At 42.6% G+C, this 22,127-nt stretch overlaps 1 protein-coding gene across 1 annotated transcript; it reads right to left on the bottom strand.

Moving 5' to 3' along the window:
* Positions 1-5,136: 5,136 nt before the first annotated feature.
* LOC132828078 (epidermal growth factor receptor kinase substrate 8-like) lies at positions 5,137-21,594 on the bottom strand. The gene is made up of 5 exons (XM_060844991.1): positions 21,537-21,594; positions 15,265-15,329; positions 13,737-13,895; positions 6,130-6,279; positions 5,137-5,250 (listed from the first exon to the last, which is right to left on the bottom strand). Exons 1-5 carry the CDS (start codon positions 21,592-21,594, stop codon positions 5,137-5,139), a joined length of 546 nt encoding a protein of 181 aa, XP_060700974.1.
* Positions 21,595-22,127: the final 533 nt, after the last annotated feature.

Genomic DNA, 22,127 nt, shown 5'->3' on the forward strand with positions numbered 1-22,127 from the left:
TTGATGCTGAAACTCACTGACAGGACACACCACAACAATAATCACAGTTTAAGGTATCAGGGTTCTAGTTAACATCATGTGGAACCATATATCAATATGACGTAAAAGAGAGGGGAGGAAGAAATGTGGGGCAGCAGCAAAAATACACAAGGTTTTAAGAGGTTTCTTTGGAAGGGATGAGAGGGAGGCCGAAAGGTTTGGGAAGGAAATGCTAGAGTTTAAGGCTGGAACAGCTGGTGGCATAGCTACATGGTGAAGGAATTGAGGAGTGCATATGAGCCCAGAGTAGTAGGTAATCAGAAATCTCAGAGGATTGTACAGGAAGGGCTTACAAAGATAGGGAGGGGAAGGGATTTAAGCATAAGGTTGGACATTTTAACATTACAATGAAGGTGGACCAGGACAAATGTAGGTAAGCAAGCACATGCAGAACAGAAATAAAGACATCCAATAGCTTGTAAGAATAGTTATCAAACCACTTGTAGCAATAAAATACTTGGATGGAAACTACCAGCAAATTGTCTTTTGATATGTGTTGACTCACCATATTTTTTTGAACTGTCAAGAATGGTAGCATTGCCTTCTCTGCATCATCAAAACCGGATTTTGAATCTAGTGAAAAGAGTTTGCGATAAAACAAGGCAGATTTCAAATTAAAGATCTCAGGGCAAGGCAAAATGAACAAAACAGGGTTTGAGTGAATAGCAGCTGTACCGATTTCAGAAGGTGCCCTGGAGTGCTGCTCCATCCAGCTTCCATAGTCTGATGCTTCAGGGTTTGGAGGCTTATCGTAGTCAGGCGGCATCCATCTTTCATGAGGAAGGGGCATTACAGGTTTCCCATAGGGTGGCCGAGGTTGATGAGACAGCATGCTCTCCAGATTGTGTCTGAAATGGTTCCAGAGAGAGAGAGAGAGATGGACTAGGGTTTAACAGCAGGGCAACAACAGAATGCATCAAGTTGTGATCATCACAGCTAATAACAACACATGAGGACAATCTGGTAAGATGGATACATAGATACACAGAAAACAGGACTCATAGCAATAGTGTAAACTTACTCAGAAACAGTTCAGGCAATAGTTTGATTGCCACTAGACCTGACAACTCTGTCAAAAGCCATAGTTAACTCATCTCTGGAGCAGGTGGGCCTTGAACCCAGACCTCCTGACCCAATGCCAGGGACACTACCATCACTGCACAAGAGCCCATCCTATAATTTCCTAATCACCATTGCACATATTGGCTTTTCCCCTCTTAATTACAGACTCTATTTCATCAGTGAATTTAAATCACTTGGAGTCATTTTGAGATTTGAGCTCATGATCTAGTTGTTTTAGCGTAGGTCTTTGGATTATTAATCCTGCATCAATGCTACCATGCAACTATGCTGGCAAATCAGAGCTTCCACACTGAAATCCTGAGGAAATTATAGCAAACACTGGGGGAATCAGTAAAGTGGGAAAACCAAAGTATTTTCTTCTGAAACTCTGCACACAGTCCAGTGGTCATTAGTTATATATCCTCAGAATGGACCAGCATAGCAGATGGTCATTTGACTAATTTATGCCAAAAAGCTGTTGAATTTGTCTCCCGCTATTGCTTTTTCTCCATGGCCCTGTACATTCCACACTCCCTCCCGCCACCCCTTTATTCTATCTCCTTATAAGAGTTTTTATCAAATTTTCTGTCTTTCAAGCACTGCATACCAGATCAGCATAACCTTTAATGGAAGTAGTGAGGCCCGTTCTGTTCGCTATGCTATAGGAAGCATGTTTTTAAAATGCAGAGGGTTCAAAATTTTTTTTACTCATTCAGGGAAGGAGAGCGTCACTGGCTAGGCCAAGACTTATTGCCCATCCTTAATTATCCAGAGGGCAATTAAGAGCCAACCACATTGCTGTGGGTATGGAGTCACATGTAGTCTCGATCAGGTAAAGATGGCAGTTTCCTTCCCTGAAGGACATTAATGAACCAAACAGGTTTTTCTGACAATTGACAATGGATTCGTGGTCACCATTAGACTATAAATTCCAAATTTATTTGGAAGGTTTGGGTTCTCATGAAAGGTTGGATAGGCTGAGACTTATCTCACTGGAGCATAGGAGGTTGCATGGTGACCTTATAGAGGTTTAAGAGTGAAGGTCTTTTCCCTAAAGTTGGGGAGTTCAAAACTAGGAGGCGTATTTTAAGATGACAGGAGCAAGTTTTAAAAGAGATATAAGGGGCATCTTTTTAACACAGGGGGTGGTTCATATGTGGAATGAACTGCCAGAGGAAGTGCTAGGTGAAGATACAGTTACAACATTTAAAAGGCATTGGGACAGGTACATGAATGGGAAAGATTTAGAGGGATATGGGTCAAATGCAGGTATGTGGGACTGGTTTAGTTTGGGAAACTTGTTTGGCACGGGTCTGTTCCTGCGCTGTATGACTGTATGACCCTACAGCAGTTTTTAATAGGTATTATTCATTTTATTATTTCTGATTCTTACTGTGCCTGGTGTGCTTTCCTCAGGATTTCAGTGTGGAAGCAATGGTAGCAGTGATGCAGGAGTAATAATCCAAAGGCTTGCACTAAAACAACTGGATCATGAGCTCGAATCTCAAAATGACTCCAAGTAATTTAAATTCAGCTGATGAAATAGAGTCTGCAATTAAGGGGAAGAAAGTCAATACATGCAATGATGATTAGGAAACTATTGGATGGGCTCTTGTGGAGCACAGGTAGCGTCCCTAGCATTGGATCAGGAGGTCTGGGTTCAAGTCCCATCTGCTCCAGAGGTGTGTCATAATAGGGTTGATCAGAAAATATCTAGGAATTTCTTGGGTTTTCGTTAAAACTCTTTTGATTTACTAATATCCTTGGGTTAGAAATCTTCCATCTTCAGCTGATCTGACTTACATGAGACTCCAAACCCATATCAATGTGGTTGACTCATAACTGAACTTTGGAATGGCCTCGGTTGTATTCTGGAAGGTAGCTTACCAATGCTTTCTCAAGTTCAACTAGACGTGGGCAATAAATGACGTCCTTTCCAGCGACAACCACATCCCATGAAGAAATAAAATCAAAATAGGTATTTAAAATCCAATTTAAAAATTAACTATAAAATCACTCTGTGAAGTATAAATGACTTTTGCAGCAGTAATATAGATTCTAGGTCAGATCTGGAAGAGAATACAGAGATTTAGTCTTTTTTCATTCAGGGAGTAGTCGATCAAAGGCTTTTTAAAATTCAATCATGGAATGTGGGATTTATTGGCAAGTCAGCATTTGTGACTAATCCCAAATTACCTCACAAGGCCTAGGGACAGGTACATGAATGGGAAATATTTAGAGGGATATGGGTCAAATGCAGGTATGTGGAACTGGTTTAGTTTGGGAAACTTGTTTGGCACGGGTCTGTTTCTGCGCTGTATGACTGTATGACCCTACAGCAGTTTTTAATAGGTATTATTTATTTTATTATTTCTGATTCCCACTGTACCTGGTGTGCTTTCCTCAGGATTTCAGTGTGGAAGCAATGGTAGCAGTGATGCAGGAGTAATAATCCAAAGGCATGGCAAAACTAATGGTCAAGTTGCTGAAATAGATTTTTTTCTTTTAAAAATCATATGATGACAACCACAGGCACCCTCACTAAATTTAAATTTCCAGGTTTATTCAGTGAATTTAAATGTTCCAGAGGGGATTTTAACCCATGATACAGAAAGCATTAGCTCAGAGTGTCTTCACTTTTAAACAAGGGAAATTACCACTGAACTGCCATCATCTAGAATCAGTGGACTGACTGGTGCAAGTAAAAGGTGAGGTCTGCAGATGCTGGGGATCAGAGCTGAAAATGTGTTGCTGGTTAAAGCACAGCAGGTCAGGCAGCATCCAAGGAACAGGAAATTCGACGTTTTGGGCCAGATCCCTTCATCAGGAATGGACTGATTGGTGCAACCAAAGAATTGTCTTTTCAAGAGTATAATGGACAGACATTCAGTGGATTTCAGAAGAGATCAATGAAGGATGTAAAATTTGAGTGATGTTGACAGGTTTGATGAACAGAGACTGTTTCTCCTTGTCTGGAGAGTCTAGAAATAGAGATTGTAGTCTGAGATTAAGAGGTTAGCTGATTAGGATTAAAATGTGGAGAAATTTCCCCACTCAGTGGTTACAAATTGTTGGAATTCTGTGGATGTCCACTTATTAAAGTTATAATCCTGTGGTGTTAAAATTAAAGGAGCAGGTAATAGCATTGTCACTAATAATGTCACTAGACTTGTAATGGACAAGCCCATGCTAACATTCTGGGAATATTGTTTCAAGTCCTCAGGCGACTGTCTGTGTGGAGTTTGCACATTCTCCCCATGTCTGTGCGGGTTTCCTCTAGGTGCTCCAGTTTCCTCCCACAGTCTAAAGATGTGCAGGTTTGGTTGATTGGTCATGGGAAATGCAGGGTTACAGGGTTTGGTGGATCTGGGTGGGATGTTCTTCAGAAGGTCAGTGTGGACCTGATGGGCTGAATGGCCTGTTTCCGCACTGTAGGGTGGTGAAATTTGAAGTTAGTGAAAAAGCTAGCCTATTGACAAACATGTAGCTGCTATCAATTCTTGGAAAAAAAACACATCTGGTTCACTAATGGCTTTGGGGAGGAAATCTGCAACCCTTCTCTTGTCTGACCTATCTTTGACTTCACATCTACAACAATGTAATTGAGTCTTAAATGTCCTCTTGGCAAATGCTAGCCTAGCCAGTGCCACCCACATCCCAGGAGTGAATTTGTTTTGTTAAATCAAACCTTTTGCTAATTGTTTTGATGACTGATGGAACCAAGAGGTTAATGAAAGTGAAGGCAAGTTAGCCATGATTGTAGCGATTGTAATGAGGCCAGCCAGCTGGAAATGATAGAGTATGAGTTCCCTGATTGAGGCTGTTAATCAGGTCCAATCACAGAGCCCTGGCTGACAGACATAAACAGGCATGTCAGAGATTCTGTTCACTCTGAGAGCTGGCCCTGAGAAAGCTGTACCCGTTTCAAGGACTCTCCATGTGTAAAATAGGGTGACTTGGTGACGGCATATCGTCCTCTGTGGACTTATTTCATTATGTTATTCGGCCCAAGGCTAATCGAAGGAGATGCGTGGCTTACTGCTGGTTCTTTATGTTCTTATGAACTACAAACCTGAGCATGTCATGGTTCCCTTGTTCCTCTTTCTTCCCTCTGACCATGTTATCAACATCAGTCTGTATCAGGTCAGCCTTTTGAAATAAAAAGGGATACAGCAATAAGCATTCTCAGTAAAGCTGTCGTAACATTTAAAGTTATTTAGAGTAAAGTATCTCATATCTCTCTCTCACTGAGTCTGAGATGCTTAAATTTCAGCTTAAATGCTTAGTTTTATTGGTTGAAATTTAAATTAGTTTTCTGTGTGTGTGTATGTATGTTTTGTGTGTGTGTGTGTGTGTGTGTGTGTGTCTCGGTACAGGTTTTGGAGATGATTGTGGAAAGAAGTGTTTACAATGTGGCCTTTCCAGTTATGAATCAGTCTTCTAACACCACACAATCTTCCAAAAGGGAAAAATGTGAACAAAGAAAATTATCACCATGTTTTCTAATGCCCTGCAATGCAACCCATCAGTTCCTATTGTCATGTACTTCTTCCAAACCCACTGTGACGACGGAGAGTCAGAATATCTATTTGTTAAATGTGTGCAGTGTGTCTTTATACTTCCATGGGTTGTCAGCAGAACTGATAAGGCCAGCATCCCTAATGATCCTTATGCTGAGTAGCTTGCTCAGCTATTTCAGAGTCAGAGAGTCATACAGCGCGGACACAGTCATTCACATTCTTGTGGGTCTAGAGACACATGAGTAACATTTTACAACAACAGTCATCATGGTTACCATCATGAAGACAACTTTTATATTCCAGGTGGATTAAAATTAAAAAATCAAATGCCACCAGTTGGTGTGGTGGGCTTTGAACTCACATTATTATTGTTTTATAAGGTTTGGGAGGTAATATGACATTACCACTTAGCCACCACCTGTACTCAGAGTATCAATAGTTTCCTATACTTAGCAATTCACAAAGTATCTATCCTGTTTCCCCTAACTTCTTCATAATGCAGACTCACAGAGACTTCCTCGCACTGGAACAAGTAGACACTGGCATTCTTCTTCGTCCTGTGCTTAATAGTGATGGCCAGCACTGAGTTGTAGATACAGCTGTTTAATATTGCCTGACAGTCTTGAATATCTTCAATGGGGAAGTGTTCCAAATCATCCTAGACAATTGACCAAAGAGGTAAATACAAACAGGGATTTGCAAGTATCTGTCCCTCAAAAACAAAACTGGAAGGACAGAATCTTTCAATACATTTACTTTAAAGGCCTGTCCCTTTGTAATCTTTAATCTGAAAGAATATTCACTCCAGTCACCCATTAAAAGGGTTGAAAGGTCGCATGAAGCAACAGTTTCTTTAACCCACCCAAGCTATTGTATGTTAGAATACACAACCAGAGAGTGTCATGGAAGATGATGTGGTAGAGACAGTCAAAACAGAATTGGACTAAAAGTTTACAGAGAAAGAAAATACAGGTCCTTAGGGAATGAACATAGGAGGGGATTCATTGGAGAGCTCTACAAGGGACTGGTACTGCCACAATGGATGAAATGGCCTCCTTCTGTAACTCGTTGGCTTAGAACATATAGAACATAGAAGGATACAGCGCAGTACAGGCCCTTCGGCCCTCGATGTTGCGCCGACCGAATCCTACCTAACCTATACTAGCCCAATAACTTCCAAATGCCTATCCAATGCCCGCTTAAATGACCATAAAAATACTGAATATAAAGAAAAAAATTATCAAGCAATTAAGCATTCCCTCCTGACTCTGTCCCCAAAATTATGAGTCAGGCATTTCAGACTGAGGTAAGGAGAAATTACTTCAGTTAAGAGGGTTGTAAAACTTTGGAATTTGCAATCCAAAGTGAGATGTGGATGCTGAGTCATTCACCATTCATGGAGGACTGACATATTATTGGAAGCTTGAAAATCAAGGGATATGTGGATAGTGGGGAAGTGGAGCTCAGGTAGAATACAGCTGTGATCTCATTGAATGGAAGTACTAGACCCAAGCAGTCTGTGAGACACCTGCCCAGGGTGAGGCTCTTGAGAACAAAATAGAAACACACCAGAAATTTTGCAAGATTGGATGAGACACAACAATGGTTGTTCTTATCCAAACCATTTCTCAACTTAGCTCCCTTCAATTAGTGTTATTCAATCTGGCAACTTGAGTGAGCATGATTTACAAATTGCAGTTACAATGCACTGAAACATTACAGGGTCAAATGGCTGATGGTAGCTCCTACTACTAACATTCCTGTGACAAAAATCTGTCGGATTCTTTCCTGTAGCAGTGAACTGCCTTTTCCAACATAATTCACAACCTTCCATTTCAAACATATTCGGCAACTAATTTAGAGGTCTTTCCTTTTTCCCTGTGCTGTTGCTCTTCTCTCCACAGTATCCTTCACTTGAGAGTGAGAACACAGAATTGAAACATTCATAAAATCCTCTGTGAAGCAGCTTGCCTGACTGGTCGGCTGTGATTATGGAACAATATGGAATATTGGGATTTGAGTCATGATGTGTACTGAAGAAAAGGAAAGTGTCCCAGTATTCAAATAATATCAGCGTGATGCCTCTGTCTGTACTGTGAAACATTTCAAACTATATGCTTCATTAAAGAACTACTGCTGGCTATCTTTTTAAATTTATTCATGAGATGTGGATATTACTGGCTGAACCAGCATTTATTGCCCATTTCTTGTTGTCCCTTGAGAAGGTAGTGATGAGCTGTATTTTCAAATTGCTGCAGTCATTTTGCTGTAAGTAGACCCACAATGCCATAGTGGGGGGGGTGTGTAGTTACAGAATTTTGACCCATTGTCACTGAAGGAACATCAATATGTTTCTATGTCAGGATGATGAATGGCTTAGAACTTGCAGCTGATGGTGTTCCCACGTATCTACATATAGAACATAGAAGGATACAGCGCAGTACAGGCCCTTCGGCCCTCGATGTTGCGCCGACCGAATCCTACCTAACCTATACTAGCCCAATAACTTCCAAATGCCTATCCAATGCCCGCTTAAATGACCATAAAGAAGGAGAGTTCACCACTGATACGGGCAGGGCATTCCATGAACTCACAACCCGCTGTGTGAAGAATCTACCCCTAACATCTGTCCTATACCTACCACCCCTTAATTTAAAGCTATGTCCCCTAGTAACACCTGACTCCATTAGCGGTAAAAGGTTCTTAGTATCTACCCTATCTAAACCCCTAATCATCTTATACACTTCTATCAGATCTCCCCTAAACCTTCTCTTCTCCAATGAGAACAGCCCCAAGTGCCTCAGCCTTTCCTCATAAGATTTTCCTACCATTCCAGGCAACATCCTGGTAAACCTCCTCTGCACTCGTTCTAAAGCTTCCACATCCTTCCTATAGTATGGCGACCAAAACTGCACACAATACTCCAGATGAGGCCGCACCAGAGTCTTATACAACTGCAACATGACCTCAGGACTCCGGAACTCAATTCCTCTGCCAATAAAGCCCAGTACACCATATGCCTTCCTCACAGCACTATTTACCTGGGTGGCAACTTTCAGAGATCTGTGTACATGGACACCAAGATCCCTCTGCTCATCCACACTACCAAGTAGCCTACCATTAGCCCAGTAATCCATCATCTTGTTATTCCTACCAAAGTGAACGACTTCGCACTTAGCTACATTGAATTCCATTTGCCACATTTCCGCCCAGCTCTGCAACTTATCTATATCCCGCTGTAACCTACCACTTCCTTCCTCACTATCCACAACTCCACCGACTTTTGTGTCATCCGCAAACTTGCTTACCCAGCTTTCAAGTCCTTCCTCTAGATCATTTATAAAGATAACAAAAAGCAATGGTCCCAAAACAGATCCTTGTGGTACACCGCTATTAACTGCGCTCCAAGATGAACATAATCCATCAACTACTACCCTCTGTCTCCTTCCAGCCAGCCAATTCCTAATCCAAACCTCTAATGTATCCTCAATGCCATACCTCCGAAGTTTTAGCATTAGCCTACCATGGGGAACCTTATCGAACGCCTTACTAAAATCCATATACACAACATCTACTGCTTTACCCTCATCCACTTCCTTGGTCACCTTCTCAAAGAACTCAATAAGGTTTGTGAGGCACGACCTGCCCTTCACAAAACCATGCTGGCTATCCCTGATCACGTTATTCCTACCCAGATGTTCATAAATCTTATCCCTTACCATTCTCTCTAAGACTTTGCCCACCACTGAAGTCAGACTCACTGGCCTATAGTTACTAGGGCTATCCCTACTCCCTTTCTTGAACAATGGGACCACATTCGCTATCCTCCAGTCCTCTGGTACTATTCCTGTTGACAACGACGACATAAAAATCCAGGCCAATGGCTCTGCTATCTCCTCCCTAGCTTCCCGTAGGATCCTGGGGTAAATGCCATCAGGCCCAGGAGACTTATCTATATTCATCCTTTCCAATATTCCCAAAACCTCTTCCCTGCATATTTCCAGGGCATCCATTCTAATTATTTGTGATTCCATATTCACATCAGCAACAGTGTCCTGTTCCTGAGTGAATACTGATGAAAAGTACTGATTTAATGTCTCTCCAATCTCCTCCGCCTCCACACACAACTTCCCACTACTATCCTTGACTGGACCGATACCTACCCTAGTCATCCTTTTATTCTTGACATACCTATAGAAAGCCTTTGGGTTTTCCCTAATCCTACCAGCTAAAGACTTTTCATGTCCCCTTCTCGCTTCTCTTAGCTCCCTCTTTAGCTCCTTCCTGGCTACCTTATAACTCTCTATCGCCCCTACTGAACCTTCACGCCTCATCTTTACATATGCCGCCTTCTTCCCTTTCACAAGGGACTCCAATTCCTTACTAAACCACGGCTGCCTCACAAGGCCCTTTACACCATGCCTGACTGGTACATACCTATCGAGGACACGCAGTAGCTGCTCCTTGAACACTCCCCACATCTCATTAGTGTTCTTCTCTTGAAGCCTGTTTTTCCTGCCTCACTGCATCATAATTTCCCTGCCCCCAGCTATAGCTCTTGCCCTGCGGCACACGATTATCCCTCTCCATCACTAAAGTAAAAGTCACCGAGTTGTGGTCACTGTCCCCGAAGTGCTCACCTACCTCCAAGTCTAACACCTGGCCTGGTTCATTACCTAGAACCAAATCCAATATAGCCTCCCCTCTTGTTGGCCTGTCGACATATTGTGTCAGGAAACCCTCCTGCACACATTGTACAAACACCGACCCATCTAATGAACTCGAGCTATAGCTCTCCCAGTCAATATCTGGGAAGTTAAAGTCCCCCATAACGACCACCCTGCTACCTTCACTCTTTTCCTGAATCATCCTCGCAATATTATCCTCTACTTCTCTAGGACTATTAGGAGGCCTGTAGAAAACACCTAACAGGGTGACCTCACCTTTCCTATTTCTAACCTCAGCCCAAACTCCCTCAGATGGCAAGTCCTCTTCCATCGTCCATTCCACTGCTGTGATACTGTCTTTGACAAGTAATGCCACGCCTCCCCCTTTTTTACCCCCATGTCTGATCCTACTAAAACATTTAAACCCTGGAACCTGCAACAGCCATTCTTGTCCCTGTTCTACCCACGTCTCTGTAATGGCCACAACATCGAAGTCCCAGGTACCAACCCACGCTGCAAGTTCACCTACCTTATTCCTTATACTTCTGGCATTGAAGTATACACACTTCAATCCACCTTTCTGGTTACAGGCACCCTCCTTAGAGATCGCTGCATTATTCCTAACCTCCCTACACTCAAGGTCCTGTACCCTAAAGCTACAGTCCTGGTTCCCATGCCCCCGCGGAGTTAGTTTAAACCCTCCCAAAGAGCACTAGCAAACCTCCCCCCAAGGATACTGGTGCCCCTCAGGTTCAAGTGTAGACCATCCTTTTTATAGAGGTCCCACCTTCCCCAGAAAGGACCCCAGTTATCCAGAAACCGGAATCCCTCCCTCCTGCACCATCCCTGTAGCCACGCATTTAACTGCTCTCTCTCCCTGTTCCTCGACTCTCTATCACGTGGCACGGGTAACAAACCAGAGACTACAACTCTGTTTGTTCTAACTCTGAGCTTCCAACCTAGCTCCCTGAAAGCCTGCCTTACATCCTCACCCTTCTTCCTACCTATATCGTTGGTGCCAACGTGGACCACGATCTGGGGCTGCTCCCCCTCCCCCTTAAGGACCCGGAAAACACGATCAGCGACATCACGTACCCTTGCACCTGGGAGGCAACATACCAAACGTGAGTCCCTGTCGCCCCCACAAAACCGTCTGTCTGTACCCCTCACTATCGAGTCCCCAAGAACAATTGCTCTACCTTTCTCCACCCTACCCTTCTGAGCAACGGGGCCAGGCTCCGTGCCAGAGGCCTGAACCTCGTTGCTTGCCCCTGGTAAGTCATCCCCCCCACAAGTATCCAAAACGGTATACTTGTTCTTGAGGGGAATGACCGCAGGGGGTCCCTGCACTGGCTTCCTCCTCCCACTCCCCCTCACTGTCACCCATCTATCTTGAACTTTCGGAGTAACTACTTGCCTATAGCTCCGATCTATGACCTCCTCTGCCTCCCGAATGATCCGCAGTTCATCCAACTCCAGCTCCAGTTCCCTAACACGGGTTTGGAGGAGCTGGAGATGGGTGCACTTCTTGCAAGTGTACTCAGCAGGGACGCTGATGGCTTCCCTCACCTCATACATGTTGCAAGAGGAACATTGCCCTCTCTGCACTGCCATCCCTCTAAAAGTAAGCTTTCCTTAAAAAAAAACAAAAACCAACTAAATCTAAAGAAACAAACAAGGAAAATGCAGCACTTACCCGCTAGTCACAATTGATCTTATTATTAGGTTAGAGGAGGTGGAAGGGTGGGAGGCACTACTCGTGTAGTGCCTCGGGTGACTCGCCTACGCGTTTAAATAAGGGGAGAGAAAAAAAAAACCTTACCCAGGTAACCTAGCGCGCCTTCCGGGTCTGCTACCGCTTTTTTAAAGGAAAACTTTAAATTTTTAACTATTAAATAAACGACCAAACTTACCCACCAGCCGTCGCGAAGTCTTCCGAGAGACGCCCTTGTCTGTCTAGATGGCTGTGGTTGTGGGTTTGAAAGGTGCTACTGAAGGAGCCTAAGTGAATTACTGCAATGTATCTTGCAGATAAGCACTGCTGTTATTGAGCGTCAGTGATAGAAGGAATGAGTGTCTGTGGATGTGGTGCCAATCAAGTGGGCTGCTTTGTCTGGGATGATGTTGAGTTCTCAAGTGTTGTTGAAGCTCACTATTCCAAGCAAGTGGAAAATATTACATCGTGTTTCTGGCTTGTATCTTCTATATGGCGGACTTTGGAATGTTACTCTGATTCAATGATGGCAATACAATTGAACGTCAAAGAGCAATGGTTAGATTCTCTCTTGTTCGAGATGGGCATTGCCTGACACTTATTTGACATCAATATTACTAGCCACTTGCCTGCCTGAACCTGGACATTGTCCAGGGCTTGCTGCATTTGGACATAGTTAAAAATCACATAACACCAGGTTACACCCTAGTCCAACACTGGCACCTCCACATCATTTGGACATAGACTGCGTTAGTATCTGAGGAATCACGATATCAGCAGGGAAACATTCATGCCTGATGTTTGAATACAGGAAAGCATTTAATTTCTTATGGGTGAACACTTCCTTTAAAGTAGCGGAAAGGTGAATGACACACACATCTTAGCTGCAGATATCAAAAACAATAGATTTTGCCCCTGATTCTTTCAACAGCTCACACAATATCTGAATTAGATCAATGGTCTCACAGGTTGTCATCTGCCTGTAACTAAACAAAACAAGTTGCAAACAGACAAACATGTAACTAAGGATCAGGGGTAAGGCAATGCACCTCCTTGATCCAGCTCCACCATTCAATATGATCATGGCTGATGGGATCACAGCTTCAAATTGACATTCCTGCCTGCAGGAGGGATGTCTTGCTACAATTGCACAAGGTCTTGGTGAGACTACACCTGGGGTAGTGTGTGCAGATTTCTTTTCCGTATCTGAGGAAGAATGTTCTGGCTATGGAGAGAATGCAATGAAGGTTTGCCGGATGACAAGACTTATGGAACAGAGACCAGATTGGATAGGACTACATTCACTGGTGCTGAGAAGGTTTGACGGGGGTGTTGGAGGTATGTGGAACCTCATAGGAACATATGAAACTCTAACAGGACTCGGGAGTGTAAGTGCAAGAAGGATGTTCCCAATGATTGAGGGGTTCCAGAACCGGGGTCAGTGGGGTAAACAGGGGTCATAGTTTTTGGATATTGGATAAACCATTTAGGACTGAGATGAGGAGAAATTTCTTCACCCAGAGTGTGGTGAGCCTGTGGAATTCTCTGCTACAGAAAGCAGTTGAGGCGATAACATTGAATGCTTTCGAGAAGGAGATGGATACAGTTCTTACAGCTGAAGGGATTGAAGGGTATGGGGAGAAAGCAGGAATAGAATTTGAGTTGGATGATCAGCATCCCCCATAGCCCCTCTCACTGTCCTGACAATAGCTGACCTCTTCCAGGAATCTTTACCTTGGTCTCAATGTCGACCATTTTGAAAGCAGTGGGATTCAGCTGCAGGATCATGTCTTGTCCCCAGATTTTACCCTTGGCATCAAGCAGCTTGAGCTTGTTAATACAATGATCCACCGTCACCATGTCCTTTGAGTTGAGGTCACAGGTAATCAGGTGCTGCGCACAGAATTCAGACAAAAATTGCAGTAAAAATGAAGTGAATGTTGGAACGCTAAAAGATAGCATAAGTTCAAGTGAGCTGAGGTACAGTTTCTGTCCCCTCACTACAAAATTGTTATGTTTTTCTCCTGAGCTCCTTTCACTCACTGGGATTTTCTAGTTTCACTGATGATATTGGGATAGTTGCCCGTCATATGCCCCTCCCAATTAGCCTTTCCAATTGAAGTCCCAATTCTGACACCCCTCCTCCCCCACCCAACAACACCCAAACTTGTTGTAAGCTCTGACCCATTGAAAGGTTTCTCCCAAAGAGGAATTTGAGCGTATAGAGTTCTGGTGAGAGGCTGGGACAATAGGACTCAGGCCATATTTTTATTCAGCTGGTGTGGGCCCCCTGCTATCTGTTCCACTGTAACAATGTATTCAGAACATAGCTGAGTAACTTCTCTTTGTCTTAAGGCAAGTGTAAGGTGTAATCGGACAAACTACTGCATTTAAAGCAGTACACACTTTATTCATAACTATAGTCAAAATGCAACAAAAGATAGAGGAAATTGGACCAACTTAACTCTATTTGAAAACTTAACAGAATAACAGATTATTTTACTACTAAACAGTAACAGTTCCAATATAGTAACATCCCATAAAGACACTCTTGGCAAAAGCCAAGTCATTGAAAGAGATTATTTCACATGTAGTTCTAGCAGCTCCGAGAAGTAGAAACATCAAGAGAAAACTCTGAGAGAGCCTATCAGGGAGAGATGTGCTGCAGCTTCCAAACCCAGCTGAGACCCCAGCAACAACTGCTACTGAGAAACTAAAAACAAACTAAAAATCCTGGTTCTGCGGGGGCTTGACCACACCCATTCAGGATGCTTCTATTGTTCCAACAAAACAAAACAAGTAAGGCCTCACACATTGTTTACTGTTATAGCTCTGTATAGACTGCTCGTCAACTCTGCCTTAAAACCTCTTTTCAAAACAAAAACAGGACAAAGTACACTTCTTAAAGGCATAGTATCTTCACACAATGTTCAAGGCTTTCAACTTTATAATAGCGTCATACCTGTCACATGTTGAAGATGGACTGCCATTAAAGTGAGTCTGTCACAGTCATCGTTTAAAGTGCATCAATTAAACCATGTTGTACTGTCTCTGCAATGCTGTCATCAACTATAGGATTTCCACTATCATCATACTTCTGATAGACCCAGAGATCAGAGGACTACCAACTGAGTCACAGTTGATTATTCATCTAACATTAAAGTGATTCTGTCAAACTATATTGGGCATTGGACCCGACCCATTATACCCTCGCAATTCCCTCAAAATATTATACATTTTAAAAAAAATTGGTGGTACAGACCTCAACCCGGTACTGAATGTTATTTTCCCTGGAGTTCAGAGCCTGTGCATAGACCTTTCTTTGTTCTGTTTAATAGTAAGAGAGAGAAATGATTGGGATTAAGTGAGAGTCAAGATTGCAATAACGACACAAGTAAGTTGTAACATGAAGGACAGTATGTGTACACAAGTTTAGCTTTGGCCTATCTTCTACAATGCTGCCATTCCTTATGTGAAATTGCCTTGCTGTTATTTACCTCCCTGAACAAGATCCACCAACAGATATCCTTTGGACCAAGGAACGGGGAATGATAGTAAGTCACCAGATAGAGACCTGCAACCAATCCCATCTGTCTGAAGGCAGGCTGTCAACCTTTCTTTAATTCATTCATGCAATGTGGATGTTGCTGGCCTGGCCAACTTTTATTGCCCATCCTCGATTGCCTTTGGACAGTTAACAATCAACTACGTTGTTCTGGGTCTAGAGCCACATATAAGGCAGTCAAGGAAAGGGTGGCAGTCACAAACACAGAAACTGTTGGTGAAACTCAGCAAGTCCGACAGCAACTACCTGGAGAGAAATAGAGTTAACATGTTGAGTCTGAAGAATCTTCATCAGTCAGTGGACTCAAAACGTCTCTGCTTTCATTTCACAGGTGCCACCAGACCTCCTGAGTTTTATCAGCAATTTCCGCTTTTGTTTCTGATCTCCAGAATCCACAGTTCTTTGCTTTATTTGAAACAAAGTGAACAAAATGGATTGCTCTGCCAATCCCGAATGGTTTCATAATCATCGTTAGACTCTCAATTTCAAATTTTATTTGTGAATGTTGTAAGTAGTGGAGGTAGGTGCGACTCAGCTGGATTGCTTTGTTCTAGATAGTGTGGAGCCTGTTGAGTATTGTTGAAGCCGCGTTCACCCAGGCCAGTGGGAAGTATTACATCATACTCTTGACTCATGCCTTGAAGATGCTGGACAGGTTTTGGGGAGCTGGGAGATGAGTAATTCACCACAGAATTCCAGGTCTTTCACCTGCTGTTATGGCCACAGTATTTATATGACTAGTCTAGTTCAGGTTTTGATCAATGGCAAGCCTCAGAAGTTAAACGAGCGATTTCAATGATGGCTGTACGATTGAACATCAAGAGGTGAAGGTTAGAATTTCTCTTGTTTGAGCTGGGATTTGTATGATGTGTGCTACTTCCTACTTAGCAGTGGGTCTGGGGAGGCACGGTGGCTCAGTCATTAGCACTGCTGCCTCACAGCACCAGGGACGTGGATTTGATTCCACCCTCGGGCGACTGTCTGTGTGGAGTTTGCACATTCTCCCTATGTCTGCTTGGGTTTCCTCTGGATGCTCCAGTTTCCCCTCACAGTCCAAAGATGTGCAGGTTAGATGGATTGACCATGCTAAATTGCCCATAGTGTCCAGGGATGTGCAGGCTAGTTGTATTAGCCATAGGAAAAGTAGGGTCTCAAGGGTAGGGTAGAGGTGTTGGTCTGGGTGTGATGCTCTTTAGAGCACCATTGTGGACTTGATGGGCCGAATGGCCTGCTTCTACATTGTAGAGATTCCATGATTCTTATCTGCCTAACCCAGAAATATTATTGAAATCTTGTTGCATGCAAGCATGGGTGTACCTCATTATTTGAGGTGTTGGAAGTGGGAGTGAACACCGTGTCAAATTCCCTGTTGGTGTATAATATCTACGCCCACGTTGGAAGGAATTCTAATTAACAAACCGCTGAAAGGTTGGCCATCTATTTATCGTATTGTCCATGATTTAACTTCGATACATACAATTCCAAAATGACCTTTTGCGGTAAATGCTGGAAAACTGTTTTCTCTGGGTAGGAATCTAGAATTACAAATCAGAATCTCAGAACAAGGCATCGACCAATCAGTACTGAGCTGAGGAACAAATTCTTGACTCAACCGGTTGTGAGTGATGGGATTTTTGATCTCACTGAGTTGCAGGTATTAAGTCATTTGGAGTATTCAAGGCTGAATTAAATGGATTTTTGGGTACCAGCAGAATTAAGAAAAATTGAGATGGTGCAGCAAGTGGAGCTGAGATGGAAGATAAGCCATGATCTTGTTGAATGGCAGAGCAGTTTCGATGGGCTGTATGGCCTATTTCTCTTCCGCATGCTCTAGATTCTGTGAGACACCATCAAAAGCAGACATAACCCTCATTAACAAGAAAATCCCTCATTTTGCCATCACTGCCAAGCCTGGTGGCAAAAGAAAATCATAGCATCCCTATGGTGTGGAAACAGGCTGTTTAACCCATCACGACCATACCAAATCTCTGTGAAGTGCATCCTACATAGACTCACTCCCACTACCTTATATTTCCCATGGCTAATACACCTGGCCTGCGCAACTTTGGACAAAAGGAGGAAACCCACACAGATTTTTGGGAAAATGTGCAGACTCCCCACAAACAGACACCTGAGGGTAGAATCGTACCCAGGCCCCTGATGCTATGAGGCAGTAGTTCTAATCAGTGAGCCACTTGTTAACTGAGGGATAGGGAAGACCCTATTGTGGTTGGAAAAGCTGTGCTGGTCCTGGGAAACCAAAATGGAAAGCCCAAAACACGTTCAGTAGCAAAAGCAAAATGCCATAGATGGAATTTTGCAATCCAGCGATCCATGAATGGGGACAAAACTCCTCAACTCTGCCGCACCCAATTGAGAACGGTAGTGTGCAATCAGGCAGCTAACCAGCAGAGGAGGTTCCACACATCTATATTATTATCAACAATAACAGAAGCCAGAATGTGACAGGGGTGAAGCGACTACAAACATTTTCAGTCAGATGTTTTGTATGTGTGCTCCTTTTTGGCCTTCTCTTGAGCTCTCCACCTTTGCCAACACCAGTATTTAACTAATTCCATTCACTCCACATAACGTTGAGGAATATCTGAGAAGACTAGATAGAATAATGCTTAAGATGCCAGATGTAATGTTAAAGACCTGCATTATACAAGTAGCCATGGCTGTAGCTAAGATCTCCTTGATTCACTCATACAGTATCAAAAATCTAACACTTACGATAAATTGTTTTGGCACTTGGTCTCTTGGAGATGCTTTGGGACCTTTGGAATGGAGGTTTTTCGGGATGAAACCCACTAGCAAGAAAAATAAAAACAACGTGATTATCAAAATAAGAGGCTGATGTTTCTTGCCCACTATTTCATGATTGTTTATTTCATTGCATTAGTCTAGGGTATACAAATGAGCTTTGTCAAGCTGAGAAAACTGACAGCAGCAATATATCAACGTATGAGCCCGTGACCTACCTTTTTAAAACACCATTTCATTATCGACAGATGGGACTCAACAAGGCCACATGCATTGAATTTGAGAGCTGGAATGTTGTTTATTAAACTGTCAGCAGGAGTTTATAACCTCCTTCCTCAATGCACTAACCTAACTCAACAGAAACCAGGACTAAAATGTGTAACATTGCCATCAGCTATTAGCAATTAACAGGCCACTTATTAGACCAGCAACCTGAGGAATTTTATCTGAAGACATGAAGGTTGATATTGTACATGTCAACTTTACTACCAAATTAGTTACAATTCGCTTTGGTATGTACAAGATCATTCAGCCTGAAAAACAACACTAAGATAAAGACCTGCATTGGTGTAGGACTTTTTCCATTCACAGGATATCCCAATGCAGCTCACAGCTTGAGATGGCCTTTGTTGTTTCGTAGGTAAATCAGTCAATGAGTCCACACACAGTAAGATTCCATGAACTGTGGATGTGATGTGTTAATCTGTTTTGGGTGACCTTAATTAAGTGATCAAAACCAGTAAAAACTTGGGGAAGGACACACTGGGAATCTGTAACATTGAACTGTAGAGGCAGACAGGCTCTCTGTGTCACATCTGATTTGAAAATCACGCAATACCAGGTTATAGTCCAACAGGTTTACTTGGAAGTACTAGCTTTTAGAGTGCTGCTCCTTCATCAGATGGTTGTGGACCATCAACATCGCTATCTGATTTTTAAGAAAGTGCTCCCTCAGTAACGCACCTGAATGTAAGCCTATATTCTGTACTCAGGTTCTCTATCACAGCTTGAGGTGTAACCCAAGCCATCAGAATATGCCATAATAACACATGAACATTCCGAACTTCATATATCAGAATATTCCCAATAAGGTCATCCAATATTATCCTAGTTAATAAAATGCCTTGGGACTAGATTGGATTGGGATATCTGGTCGGCATGGACAGGTTGGACCGAAGGGTTTGTTCCCGTGCTGTACATCTCACTGACTTGTTCGTAGGAATGGTAGGACTGTCCTATGAAAAGAATTTGAGCAAACTGGGCCTTTAATCTACTCAAAGAATGAGGTGCAATCTCATTGAAACTTGCAAAGCACTTAAAAGGATAGATACAGGTAAGATGTTTCCACTGGTTGGAGAGTCTAGAACCAGTGGGAACAATTTACAAATAAAGAGGAATGTCACTTAGAAATGAAATGAGGAGAAACTTTTTCAATTTGAGGGTTGTGGGCATCTATATAATTCTTTATCACAAAGGGCTGTGGAGACTCAGTCTTTGAGTATTATTAAGGTAGAGGTTGATAGATTTCTGACTGCCAGGGTATACAGGGTGATGACGATGAAATGTTCAATCTGTTACATCAAATAGAGAACAGGCTTAAAGGGCTGAATGGCCAATAGTTGTTATTGTGTTCTATTTGATCTCACAGGTTTTCCTGTTGAGGCTTGAGAAATCTCACCTTGATCTGATTCTGAAATGAACTGTGGCCTCATAGATACTTTAATCAATGGGAATAACTTGGTTCAGTGTGATCATGTGGTATCAGAATGGATGAGAAGGTTTGAATGCTCTTTACTCAGACAAACAATCAATGGCTCTCTTCATTCAGATTGTTTGCTGTGGAAAGTTAAGAATAAACTTCATTGGAGAGGAAGGGTTCAGAACTGAATGACAACAAATGAGAGTGAATGCAAAGAGGAGGATTAGACTATTAGAACTAAAGAGAGGGTCTGTCCTCTCTTTGTTGTAATTATTTGTTATGTTTAATTCATTTTTTTTAAATGACAAGAATTCTTACCCAAATATGCTAGGATATGAGCAAGCTTGACAATTAGCGACCCTTCACTCAGTTCTAGCTCCCAAACTCTCTTACAACATTACTATCTTTCTAACCTCACTGCATTTTATTGATGCAATTGTACTCTTCTCAAATTGCTCTGTAAGCTCCTGATATATTGTACTCCATGTTCAGAATGATTGTGAAACACTCGAAGGTGTTCTAAGGTCATGAGTGGTGCTATATAAGTGCAGGCTCTGTTTTCCCCCCACATATCCTCATTGTGCTAAAATGGAGCTCCACCCTGCCACCTGGCTCTCCATTTTTTAACACCTCAAAGTTGTATAAACAATCCATTCTTCAGTTTTTAAATTATGAATTCAATGTTGTTTGTACATCTTGCCTTTAATAAATTTCATCTTTAAGGACTGCCTATCCTCTGTGTACACAATGTTGTGATTCTACTTGGCAGTTAGTCTGCTGTCAGTCTGTAAGCTGTTCCCACAGAAATCAGTTGGATTGTTGTCACGTCTGTTTCCAAAGTTGTGATCTATTTTACAGTTTTCAATCAAGAGTTAATCAATTTCGGATGAGTGATTGATCATTAGATGATGTGGTTGACTCTCAACTGCCCTCCAGGCTATTAGGGATAGGCAATGTATGCTGGCCTGGCCAGTAACATCCATATCCTATGGATGAACAAAAAGATAGCCCTTCCTGAAGAAGGGCTCATGCCCGAAATGTCGATTCTCCTGCTCTTTGGATGCTGCCTAACCTGCTGTGCTTTTCCAGCAACACATTTTCAGCTCTGATCTCCAGCATCTGCAGTCCTCACTTTCTCCATGAACAAAAAGATAGTATGACAATTCCAGTTGAATCTCTGATCAAAGGAAATCCCCGATATTTTGATAGTGGGGGATTCATAGACAGTAATGCCACTGAATGTCAAAGGGTGTTTGTTAGATTATCTCTTACTGAAGATGGTCATTGCTTGGCATCAGGTACGAATGTTAATTGCCACTTGTCAACCCAAGCCCGGAAATTGTCCAGACCTTGTTGTATTTCAACTTGGACTGCTTCAGTATCTGAGGGGTTGTGAATGGTGCCCAAGATTGAGCAATCAACAGCGAACATGCCACTTCTGACCTTATGATGGAGGGAAGGTCATTGAAGAAGTAGCTGAAGGTGGTTCAGCCTAGGACACTACCCTGAGGAACTTCTGAAGAGATGTCCAGGAGCTGGGATGACTGGCTTCCAATAACCATTTTCCTATGTGCCAGATGTGAGTCCAGAGGAGAGTTTGGTCCCTGATACTAATTGATTCCAGTTTTGCTAGGGCTCCCTGATGGCAGACTCAGTAAATTGCAGTCTTGATGTCAAGGGCTGTCACTCTCATTTCAACTCTGGAATTCAGTTCTTTCATCCATTTTTGAACAAAGGCTGTACTGAGGTCAGGAGCTGAGTGACTCTAATGGAACCCAACCTCGGTGCAACTGAGCAGGTTATTGCTGAGCAAGTGCTGCTAGATAGTACTGTTGAAAACATCTTCCATCATGTTCCTGATGTTCGACAGTAGACTGTTGGAGCAGCAATTGACTGGGTTTGATTTTTACTGTTTTTTGTGTGCAGGACCTATCTGAGTAACTTTCCACATTTTAGATGTCAGGGTTGTAACTGGACTGGAAAAATGTGGCTGGGGATCAGCAAATTCGGGATCAAAGGTCTTAAGTACTATTGCCAGAATGTTGTCAGGGCCCATAGTTTTTTACAGTATTCAGTGCTTCCAACTGTTTCTTGA

Source organism: Hemiscyllium ocellatum, chromosome 26 (genome assembly GCF_020745735.1).
Source record: "Hemiscyllium ocellatum isolate sHemOce1 chromosome 26, sHemOce1.pat.X.cur, whole genome shotgun sequence".
NCBI classification, from domain to species: Eukaryota; Metazoa; Chordata; class Chondrichthyes; order Orectolobiformes; family Hemiscylliidae; genus Hemiscyllium; species Hemiscyllium ocellatum.

Coding starts and splice junctions, on each gene's coding strand:
- LOC132828078 (XM_060844991.1), bottom strand. CDS start 21,594: ATGGTTATTGGAAGCCAGTCATCCCAGCTCCTGGACATCTCTTCAGAA. Junction 15,330..21,536: donor CTCTTCAGAAGTTCCTCAGG/GTAGTGTCCTAG, acceptor ACTATTAAACAG/AACAAAGAAAGGTCTATGCA. Junction 13,896..15,264: donor ACATTCAGTACCGGGTTGAG/GTCTGTACCACC, acceptor TTCTGTGCGCAG/CACCTGATTACCTGTGACCT.